The 12,129-nt window shown below is 42.8% G+C and overlaps 1 protein-coding gene and 1 pseudogene across 1 annotated transcript; both read right to left on the bottom strand.

The window, feature by feature from the left end:
* Positions 1-8,519: 8,519 nt before the first annotated feature.
* LOC100466342 lies at positions 8,520-10,104 on the bottom strand (annotated as a pseudogene).
* Positions 10,105-10,695: 591 nt separating this feature from the next.
* On the bottom strand, positions 10,696-11,637 carry LOC100466586 (olfactory receptor 2A1/2A42). The gene has a single exon (XM_034648651.1). It carries the CDS (start codon positions 11,635-11,637, stop codon positions 10,696-10,698), a length of 942 nt encoding a protein of 313 aa, XP_034504542.1.
* Between the last annotated feature and the right edge of the window lie 492 nt (positions 11,638-12,129).

Genomic DNA, 12,129 nt, shown 5'->3' with positions numbered 1-12,129 from the left:
TCTTGCAACTCATTCTTGGCTCTGAATCATTCTTGGAATACACAACTTGTGAGTAACAAAAGGTACCTCCTATATTCTCGATCTGTGATGGCTGCGTTAGCAGCTCTCCATCAGTGACAGCTTTCTTATTTTCAGAATAATGACACATACTTAGGATCCAATATTGCCCCCGGCTCAGACTTGTTTCTTTTAGGCTGTGTGCTCGGATTTGGCTTTTAACCATGTCCCAAGAGATCCTGTCTCCTTTGAATTCAGCAAAGCAACTCTAAATCCCCAATGAGAATAAAGGAAAATAAAAGAAGAAACACTGCTCCCATGGCCCTCTTCGGTCTCCTCCAGGAGTTGGAAAGAGGAGCTCCCTTCACCTTTAAAGAGCTAATGTACTATCATGGGGAGCTCAGAGAAGAATTCATAGCTACCATGAACTTACAGAATCATATCCTAGAAATTTAATTGGGTCCATTAAAAAAACAATCCCCAGGAGTATGTTTCATTTCGGATGATAAATTCGTTGCCTCATTGAATAACTAACGAGACTTCTAAATGCGAGTGCTCTATCCTCCAGCGGAGAGGAAATAATGCCCAGTCTTCTCAAATCATTCTTGGCCCCAGGTTGGTCTGCATCAGAAGGGGAACTTCCCGGAGTTTTGGGACGTCAACAGGCTGTCCTTGACCAGCGTCAAGGTGTAAGGTGGATTTTGCAGAATTTAAGAAATGTTTTAACTTTTATCAAAAATCATATTTAAAAAAAGTTGCGCATTGACGTGTTCCAAAATTTAGAAGTACGAAAGTTTTCCCTTCACACATGTCCTCCAGCTATCCACTTCCCTTCCCTGGTCACTCCGGTATTGCACGTTGTTTGTGAAATGCTTCCAAAAACATTCTGCGCGTATAGGAAATACATTACATCCATGATAGCCCACCATGTATTTTCAAACCTGGGTTTCGTTTTGTTTTGCTTTGTGTTTGCTTAAATATATGAAGAGTGCATAAAGAGCTTCCTGGTTTACTTTTCAGCTGTGCAATAGTCTAGTGAATGCAGGAGCAATACTGAGCTAGCCAGTCTCCTACTAACGTAGTTCCCATAGTTCAGCAGAACAAACAATGCCGCAGTGAATAACCTTGGCATCTGTTGCTTTGCACACGTGCCAGTCCACCTGTAGGATATATTCCTGGAAGCCAAATTGCTGGGTCCAATGGTATGTGCATCCGTAATCGTGGGAGGCATTGGCAAATCGTTCTCCACGGAGGTCACTCAGACCAAATTAAGGCAACGTATGACACGTCATGCGCTCACTACCTGTTTTTAAAACTTTTTGGTCTTTGCTAACCCGCTCGTCAAAATACGATATTTCAGATAGTTACTACGATAGTTTTCATAATTTTCTTGTTATGAATCTGATTATACGAACTCAAATTTTTCACGGTCCCCAGTCACCCAATCAATTCTCTTTCTCCAAAGCTATGTTGGTAAAACACTGGTTTCTTAAAAATTTCGTTTCTTGAATAGGTAAAAATGGCTCAAATTTCTAGCAGCTTTCAAAGTATTCTTTGACGTTCTCTCCTTCCTCCTTGTCCCCAGTGTTGGATTTATCATGTGCTAGAAAAGATTAAGCTCCAGAGCCCCTACCAAGGGCCCCTTCTGAGGCTCTCAACTGATTATGTAGTCATGAGTTAACATTCTTTTTCTTGAAGAAGCAGCCTCAAATTTTATAAGCTTCAGCATGGATATGTTCCTACTTGTCACCGTCATCTCCATTTCTAGCCTGCTTGTTGTCTTGAGTACTCCTCCAGAATTATTTTATGCACATATAACTACATACAGATATAGGGTATTTACCTGTCTTCTTATTACCCTGACTTTACTAATGTATGTTGGGGATTTTTCCGCATAAGAGATGGAGAACATCCATAATGCTTATTGTTTGTTAAAAATTGCATGGTCTTCCACTGCATGGAGGCACTAGTTTTTATTTCATCAGCCCCCCTACTGGTGGAACTTAGTGTTTATTTGCTTCATTTTGTTTTTATCATTTTTCTAAATCTCCTGGCAGTTTTCGGAGACTTAAATGGTAGCTGAAAAATTTGGTGTGGCCACAGTTTTCAGAAGAAGTAAAGATTAAAATAGGTGAGATTGCAGTGGGAGTCCCAGCCTCGCTCCTTCCCCACCCTCTTTAGGCATCTAGGACTCTCTTACCCCAACAAGTCCCCTAGAGCCTGCAATTCACAACCCGGCAGTATGGCCATCTGCATAATCTGCATATGAAGCTTATCTGTGATTGTGAAATAAAAGATCTTCTTGCTAAAGAAATTCTGAGTATCTGAACGCAGCAGGGAGAGGTACTTGTAAACCCAGGCTGCCTCTAAAATTATACTGAATAGGCGTTGGCTTCACAAAAGGGCAAATAGCCCATGAGGTCATGTTACCCTATCAGTAGAGTTGCCACAGCCCACAGAAAGAATCCCACTGCACACACTCTAACCTTTTGCTCCGCTGGACATGGCGGAGAAGAATCCAACAACCCAGGCATGGAGTGCTGGATGTCTACTGCACTCCAGAAGATTCGATCCCTTACAACTTTGACTTGTAACCAACTTCAGTCATCACTTCCTTCTGCTCCTCCGGTGCAGTGCAAACACCACAGGGATATCATTTTAGATAGCTAGAAATTCAGCCTTTCCATTCTCCCCACCCTCTTAAAGTATCAGCTGTCCAATCTCCTATCACAACCTACTTTCTGGGTAGAGAGGATCATAAAGCTGTCTAATTTGGGTGCCCCAAATCTAACCCTTTTGCCCAATTGCATCTTTTGTTCAGAAACTGTCCTTTGGCTCTTCTCTGATACCTTCCTTAGAAGTTAACTGTCCTTGGGTTCAGTTCAGTTGTCTTTTGTTCAGAAACTGTCCTTTGGCTCTTCTCTGATACCTTCCTTAGAAGTTAACTGTCCTTGGGTTTGGTTACAAGGGTTTGGTTAAAAAATACAGAGAGAAAGTAGGGAAGGGGAAAATAAAGGTCAGAGAAGATAATTGATGAATCTCTCTGCTATAGGACTAAGAACAATGTTTAGTATTTCTTTTCAGTCTAAAAAGTATTGACAGGAATATTGCCTTTTCTGAAGCTCACAACGTCCCCTTGGAACAGACAGGGTGGGTGGTATCTTATCACCATTGTCTAGATAGGGAAGAAAAACAAGGATACAACTGAGTGTGGCATATCTGAACCTGGGTTTAAGGATTACCCACTATATTGCAGTGTGATGGTTCAGGTTTGATACTGGCTGAGTCCCTCAGGAAGTGACCCAGGGAGCAGTTGCCATTTAAAATTTCTGTACTGAAGTGGGGCCATGGGGATTTGTCTTGAAGCTTTGAGTTGTATTTCACATAAAATTGAAGATAAAAAATTGATTGTATGTATCCGTGGGAGTGCTGCTTTTGAAGATTTGTGGGGGAGGCTCACGTGTCTCTATTTCTTCTCTCAGTACTCTCTAGAGTTTTGCTGTTGTCCTGAAGAGCCACAGAGCTACAAACATGGACTCTCTGAGTACTTGTGGCCAAGACTGGTAGATGTTTACCAAACCAGTTTCCTCTTATTCCTGGGTCCATCCAGAGACCATATATCCCAGACTGCCTTGCATTTTTGTGTGACTATATTGATGTAGGAACCAAAGGCAGAAGGAAAAGTAGATAAAATTAAACGTCCTTATAACCTGCAGCCCATTGACAAACACTTGAGATAGCCAGATTATAACATTCCTCTAGGATCCTGAGTCTTTGACATGTGAGAGTCCTTTTGGAACTTCCCTTATCTTTACTTCTCCCAACACCCAGGTATGTAATCAGTTGCCCCTCACAATCCTGGGGCGGCAGCAGCAGCCCTTTCTCCCCATGGGTCCTGTCCCTGTGCTTTAATATAACCACCTTCTTGCACCAAAGACGGCTCAGGAATTCTTTCTTGACTATTGGCTCTGGACCCCACCAAACACATCACATTCCAAAAACGACATCACATATGACCAAGTTTTAGCCAATGGGTTGCCAGCAAAAATGCCCAGTCCAATTTGAGGTCAGGCCCCACTAAAGCCGCCATGCTTTTTCTCCTTCCAACATACAGGACAAGCTCGGGAGCCACGTGGAAATGAGGACAGCTTGCTTCTGCAAGGTGTAAGGACCTGGGTTGCTTTTCTTTCTCTTTTCGAAAAATTGCAACACTAACACTTGATTACTTTAAAATTTTTCTAATAATGTTGTATTATTTTCCATAGGACACTTTCCATTTTGAGAGTCACCTTCTTTAACCTTTTGATGTTTATTGTTTTGGACATTTTCTTGTGCCTTAATATGCATGTACACACACATGCACACAAATAACTTTTTCCCTACGTGAATGAGAAAGTACTACATCCATATGACTTCTTTTACTCACTTATTGTAGGAGATTCTTCCCTGGACATTAGAGAGAGAAAACTTATTTTAATAGTTGCATAATACTTCATGCTATGGATTTATAATGTTTTATTTAACAGACTCACCACTGAAGAATATTAGCTTATTCGCAACATTTTGCCATTGTAAATAATGCTTCAATTTAAAATAAATGTACATGTATGTATTTTGCACACATATATGAGTATTTCTGCAGGGTGTGTTCCTAGAATTGAAGTTGTTGCATTAAAAAAAGTACAAACTTTAATTTTTGAAGCTATATTCCCAAGTTAGCACCAAATCAATTTATACTGCTGCCTAGACTACTGCGCCCACACTCAGCAGCACTAGGAAATACCAATCTTTTTATTATTGTCCCATTTGATGGGCAGAAAATGGTATCTTGTGCTTTAAAATTTGTTTCTCTAATTACTAGAGAGGCGGTACGTCTCTCATTGTATTCATGAGTGGTTTTTACTGTTCTGTTGTGCATGGGTCATTTGTCTCTGCTTGTATCTATGTAATTTTTGCCCAGTTAAAAAACTGATGTGTATATTACTATTGTGCTCATTATATATGTATTGGAAACTCTGTTAGCTCTATTTTTATCTTTTTTTTCCTTAATGTATTTTCAGAACATTCAGGCTGATTTTCCTGAGTGTTGCTTAATGATAGAAAAAGATTCTACAGGTCTAGGCTATAGAGAGGCGGGATGTTTACTGGTTATAGGTGTGGTCTTTGGAGTCAAGCTGACCTGGATTAGTGCCCAGGCTGTCACACACTCGGAATCACAGCAAAGTAGTTCGTTCGTTTGTTCGTTCCTTCCTCCCCTCCTCCCGTCCTCCCTTCCATCCATCCATCCATCCATCCCTTTTCATGAGTGCAATGAAAGTATTAAACTCATGAAACTCATGGAATTGTCATGGAATTTAGACAACATGAATATATCTCAGCACAATGCTTTCTTTAGTGCTCAGTAAGTACTGAATATGAAAATTATTATTTACAATGTAGACAACAGAGATACCAAATTAGATATAAAGTTTGATTTCTGGTCCCAGAAACCTTCCCAATGAAAGTTATATTTAATAAGATCCTAGGAGGCTAATAAAACTGGCTTTTCTAAGAGGAGGCATTTCACTTCCTGTTTCAGCCAGCCTTATGCAATTTCAATAGAGCACGAAAATACTCAACTCACTCATTGCCTCAAGTAGTTACTCTCGAGTTCCTACTGTGTTTAAGGCCCAGGATGTTCAATTATCTTTGAGTCCACTTCATTTTCTCTGCATGGAACTTCATCTATATTCCTTTGAAAAAGTGAAAATCCAATTTCAATGAAATGTGAGGAGATCAACAGAGAGACAGAGAACAAGAAATTAAGAAGAATCTTAAAAAGCGTCTAGTTCGAATTTTATTTTATCGGTGAGGAAACGGAAGGCCAGAGGAGCTAAGCAACTTTTCTAAGGTCACACAGTGAGTTAGCGGGGAAACCAAGATGGGAACCCAGATATCCCAACTCCGAGCCAGCACTCAGTTGTCTAAATCCAAGTGTGTTCAAGGATCCACCTCTTCTTTTGACCAAACATGATTTCAAAAATTAAAATGGAAAAAGCAGAGACACAGGTTGAAAAAAAAAAAAAAAGACAAATTAATTTGAGCCAACAAAGTTTGTCCAGAAAGCAAGGAGAGTAAGACACTTCCTTGCTAGTTGGGGAAACACAGCCGTGCTTTCATCCAGTGGGACAACATTCCAACCCTCCTTTCGTTTTTGTCTGCCTTCCACAACCCATATTTAACGATGATGCTTTACATTCACAGCAAACAGTAAACAACAATCCTGCAGGTTGGTGGCTGGCAATCCCTGGTCCACATGCCAAAGATGCTGCAGGGGCTAATTTCAGGCTGCAAGGGAACCAGCTACCACGCACAGATGCCCATCCCTATCATTTCCAGTAGTTACTGCCCATAATTGTCTCCACCCCCTTGCCAGTTTTCAAGGGCAACACCCTAACACAACTTCCCGTCTGGCACCGGTGACATCCCAGCCTTCCAGAATCACAGGCTCAGCAGTTTGGCACACTCCTTTGAGAAGCCAATGACCACTGCTTCCTATGATAGAAACGAATAAACATCCCAAGGATTTTTAATATTTAGTGCTAAATTTCTACCCTATCTTTTCCCTTTTTCTCTGTGGTTTTAGAGCAATAACATATTCTTAATTATTAATATACATCACATAAGAATATATTAAAGGCAGGAACTGGATAAATCTAATGGACAATAAAATACCCTAACTTAAAGAAATGAAGGGTAACACATCCCCAGGCCCGTCGATTATGGGTGGAAATTTAAATATAATGAATATTTATTTGTTCATTCAGTTGAAGTTTACTAAGTACATACTATGAACAGTCCTTATGCCAGCCATGCAGGTTATGAATAGCAGTAAATTCTCTGCAAAAGAACAATTCAGAGTTAATTCAAAGCCAGACTGCCCTGTGTTGAATTAGGTTTCCCCCAGTGAATAATTCTGTGACCTTGGGTAAATTAATTAATTTCTCTAAACTTTATTTCCTCATCATTGCATAATGACAGTAATAGTGTCCACTCCACAGATTTGATGTGAAGATGATAGTAAAGCATTTTATGTAGTGTCTACCATATAGTAAGTGCTCGATAATTATCAGCTATAATTACATTTCTACTATACTACAATCTGCCACTCGGGATGTAAAAAAGCTTAGAAATCAGACGAGAGTTCAACACTGAAAATTTGGAAATGAGGCTAATGGATAAAGGGTCCTTTGCTTACCAAATGTTTAGCGAGTATGCTAAGATACTGGGAGAGATAAACAGATTCTTGTCCTTCCCCTTGTAGAGAGATGATAACAGAATTTTTACTATAAATCCCAGATTAAAGATGGTACATGTTGGAAATAAAAAACAAAATCGGAGTAAAAAAAATCCTGAAATCTGAATTCCTTTGCTTTAGGAAAGGTCCCCCGTGTTTTCTTAGTGGATAGGCTATGAACAGGTTCAGAGAGAGAGAGATTCCCCTCTGACTCACAGACAGGTCACTGAGTCTGGTCTGCAGGCTGGACTCTGGGGACAGCTATTCCCACCAAGGATGAAGGGCGGATGCAGAAGCCATGGGGACAAAGGTTTGGGTGACTTATCAACCCCAATGCTCCCCCTAAGGAATAGCTTTGATACCAGACTCAAAGTTTAGCAAGCCTGACAATATTAGAATAATTTCTGACCTAATGTTAACTATAATAACAGCAAACTTCTGTTTGCATAGCACTTTAAGTCTTCAAAATGTGTCCATTTGCACCCTTCCTGTTCGAGGCCTTCAGCAGTGCTAGGGGGCCACCTAGGCAGCTCTCATTCTGCATACCTGATGAATGAGGGACAGAGACTCGGGCCATCTTAGACGATTTTCCTGGGAAGAGCATGGCTAGCAAACGGTAGAGCTGGGACTAGAACCCAGGTCTCCAGCCGCAGATCTTACATGTTTAAGGGTCCAGATGCTTAGGGGACCTTAGGAGAGCACTGCACGAGTTAGGGGGCCATGCAGGTGACTCCCAGGTCATGCTCTCTGTGCCCCACACTTTTCTGCTGTTCCACCCTGTACCAGGAGAGCTTTTTTCCTTTGAGACCCGTCCCTGGCACTACAGCTCTTCACCATTTGTCCTGCTGTTGCCCTGCATCCCACCAAACCTTGCCATGCAGCACCCGACCCCTGTCATAAAACAGCGGATTAAAGACTGTGTTAGGCAATATCCGAATTACAAAGTATATCCAGTTTAGGTAAATTACAAGATCACTTACTAAGGATCTTCCGTTTGGTGAACCATGAGTTTAAAACTGCATTGTTAACCTCTTTCTTCCATTGTTTTGTTATGGTCCAGACTGTCAAGGGGCCCCTTTTCCATCCCTGGCCCCTTCTACTATCTCACCCTTGTTTTCACTCCAGTATAAAATCAAGTTGAGCGTGTGTGTGTGTGTGTGTGTGTGTGTGTGTGTGTGTGTTTTAACCTGCAGCCCTGTGACACTTGTTTATTATAAAGGGAACCCTGAACCACATGCTGGGTTTATCAGCAGGATTTCTGGTCACGAGCGCAGGCACCAGGACCTCCAAACGTTTTGGATTCAGTGCTGGGGATCCACTTCCAGCAGAGTTGGGTCGTACAGGTTGAGGAAGTCTTCGATCGCCTTCTTGGAGGCCTCATCCCCATATTTCTGACTATAGGCCACCAGAGCGTTGGAGACGGACCAGCAGACTGCACCAATCTGGGCCACGTGACCACCCCGCCTCGGACTTGGATGTCCAGCCCGGCAAATCGCTCCTTGCGCAGAATGGGTTCCGGGAGCTTGTCCTGCAGCGGGCGTGGCTCGATCACCTCCAGGCGCTGCCCGTTCGCCTGGATGAGGCCGCTGCCGCGTTTGCAGTACCCCCGGCTGTGGCCATCTCCTTGAGTCCGAAGACCTCCCGGACTGCAGGGACTCTCGGTCCGCAGACAAGAGCTGCTCCCCTCCCCCGCAGCCCTGCCTGGGGAAGAGGGCTCAAGCTATATAAGCACCTTTTCTATCCGGAGCCCAATGCCTTTCTCTGGTTGGAGGTTGAAAGTTCCTTACTCTCTTCCTCCATTCCCATTTCCTGCTCCTGAAACTTCACAATCTCTTTGACTTTAATTCAGTGGTTATGCCTATGGGTTTGGCAGGCAGATCCCTGAAGTTTGATCCTGGACAAGATACCTGGCACTTGCAAGGCTTTGGTTAAGTTACTTAATCTCTTTGTGGCTCCGTTTTCTCCCCCCAAAATGTGGGTAATAGTCCCTATCTCATAGGGTAGTTATGAGGATTAGAAAAGGTAATACTTATAAGGTACTTAGAGTGTGTCACCATAGTAAGGACTCCATAAGTGTGTGTGCACGCATGCACGTGGATGTGTATGAACACGTGAGTGACGCGTGTGAAACTAGAGATGCCGTGGTTCTGCGTCTTGCAGAAGCAAACCTCTCACCTCAATGAGAACAGCCTCTACTCCTACTCTGTGCTCGGGAGCTTCTGATGTTCTTTGTGACCACGGCCATAGGACTCATCAACCAGGACAGGAGACCTTCTGTAAATAATCTCTGGCTCTCCCAGCCTCATTGCAGAAAATATTAGACTGAGAAGAAACCCACATTCACATAGCATATTCTAGGTTGGGACAGGTTAGCCTTATTCTTCATTTGATAACATTGATAATGATGTCCTATGTTGTGTAGAGAAGCCTTGGGAGTCAGATCATTGGGGCATGGGTCTAGCATTTGCCATTTGCTTAATGTTTGCATCTGTAAAATGGGATGGTAATGAGAAATGGGCTTTTATGATAAAAATGAGGCGATCTCTGTAAATGAGCTATCTGTGTGCAGTGGATGGCATGGAGCAAGTATATAATGATAATGTTAACTACTATTATTATTGTTAAAACCTTTTTTTCCCATTCAGTTGCCTCTGCTTGGGGCTTTCCATCCCTACCTGATCATTGAGAGCTGGGTTGTAGCACTTACTAACTCCTTCTAGAGAAGAGTGTTTTTCCAGAGAGAATCGCAGGTATTCTTCATAAGCAGTCGAGAAGAGTTTAGAAACAAGTGGCCATCTAAAGCCCAGGGCAGGCTGGAAAGTGGATTTCATTGGGTAATTCCCCGGGACGCCAGCTGAATGTGCGCAGGCTTACTTTCTGACCACAGAAATTGTAAGACAGATTACAAGGTTTAGTCAACAAAATCAGTGTTCCCCTAAGTCTAAGGAGTCATTTAGGTACACTTACTATTCATAAGAGGAAACACAATTAAGGGGAAACAACCTAATATGGGGTAAAAATGAAAAAGGTATCAACAGGCCCTAAGTCTCTGTGGCTACACTATTTTTAAAAATGGTCGCCTACATGGCTACCCCCGGTAAAGCCCGTCTTCTGCTATTATTGAGCACAGCTGATGAAGTCAGGTAGAGGGTCTCTTTTAACCTTCGGGACCCACAGCCGTGGATGAAATCAACCTAATCCTCTAGGTGTTCTCAGCTGACTATGCAGTTAGAGGAAAGGATAAATTTATAAAACTAAATATGATGAATGCAATAAAACCTAAATACTTTCTGGACAGAAAAGGGGAGTATTGTACGGAGTCTCTGGGATTATTCAGTCTCTGATATGAAAACAGTGAGAGAAGCTTGGGTGATACACAGTACCCAGGGCTCCAGGACCTACTGAGGTGAGGGATTCCAATGTCACTCCAACTGGGAATGACCTTCTTTATGCAGCGCTCTCCTCAGGGCGCCCTTGACCTCTGCGTTCCTCAGGCTGTAGACCAGAGGGTTCAGCAGAGGGTTGAAAAGGCTATAAAACAAGAAAAGGATCTTCTGCTGCTCCTCGGGGTGGCGGGATTTGGGGGCCATGTACATGACAATGGCGCTGCCAAAGAAGAGCCCCACCACACAGAGGTGGGAGGAGCAGGTGGAGAAGGCCTTCCTGCGGCCCTCCCCGGACTGGATCCTCAGGATGGCAAACAGGATGCGCGAGTAGGACACCAGCACCAAGCAGAGGGGCCCGACTAAGATAAACACAGAAGCCACAAAAATGACCACTTGGTTGAGTCTCGTGTCAGCACAGGCCAGCTTGAGGACAGACAGGATTTCACAGAAGAAGTGGTTGATTTCAAGAGGCCCACAGAAGGGCAGCCTCAGGATGAGGCTCACGTGGACCAGGGCCAGCAGGGAGCCACATGCCCAGGAAGTCAGCACCAGGGTGACACAGACACTCCAGCTCACGACGGCAGAATATCGGAGGGGGTGGCAGATGGCCACATACCGATCATAGGACATCACCACCAGGAGAAGACATTCTGTGACAGCAAATGTCAAAAAGAGAAAGGTCTGTGTCAAGCAGCCAGCGAAGGAGATGGGCTTGCCTGGCTTCAGCAAGTTCACCAGCATCTGGGGCACCGTGTTGCAGGCATAGGCTATGTCGACGATGGCCAGGTGGGAGAGGAAGAAGTACATGGGGGTGTGCAGTCTGCAGTCCAGTGAGATGAGCCCCAGGATGAGCCCATTCCCCAGCAGGGTGCAGGTGTAGAACAGGGAGAAGAGTCCAAAGAAGAGAATCTGAATTCTTGGGCCAAGACAAAGTCCTAGTAGAATGAACTCTGCCACCACGGTCTGATTTTCACCCATTTTACTATGAAAAAAAATAAAATAGAAAGCATGGGATGGAATTGTCAAAAAAAAATCTAGACATTATAGTATACATTTTGTCATTTTTAGAAGATAAACTTTTAAAATTAATGATCTAGTNCCCCCACCACGGTCTGATTTTCACCCATTTTACTATGAAAAAAAATAAAATAGAAAGCATGGGATGGAATTGTCAAAAAAAATCTAGACATTATAGTATACATTTTGTCATTTTTAGAAGATAAACTTTTAAAATTAACGATCTAGTTACACACTAAGTTAATCACTTAATCTGACAACCAGTTTTACAGAAAGCGGATTATGTCACCAAGGACAGATTACCTAGAGCCAAAGACACTAATAGGGAGGAAGAATGTCAAGCCAAAGAGGAAATAAAGTNCCACCACGGTCTGATTTTCACCCATTTTACTATGAAAAAAAATAAAATAGAAAGCATGGGATGGAATTGTCAAAAAAAATCTAGACATTATA

This window comes from Ailuropoda melanoleuca, chromosome 1 (assembly GCF_002007445.2).
Source record: "Ailuropoda melanoleuca isolate Jingjing chromosome 1, ASM200744v2, whole genome shotgun sequence".
Taxonomy (NCBI): domain Eukaryota; kingdom Metazoa; phylum Chordata; class Mammalia; order Carnivora; family Ursidae; genus Ailuropoda; species Ailuropoda melanoleuca.
The sequence above is the reverse complement of the archived record's forward strand: the minus strand, read 5'-3'. Positions and strand labels throughout refer to the sequence as shown.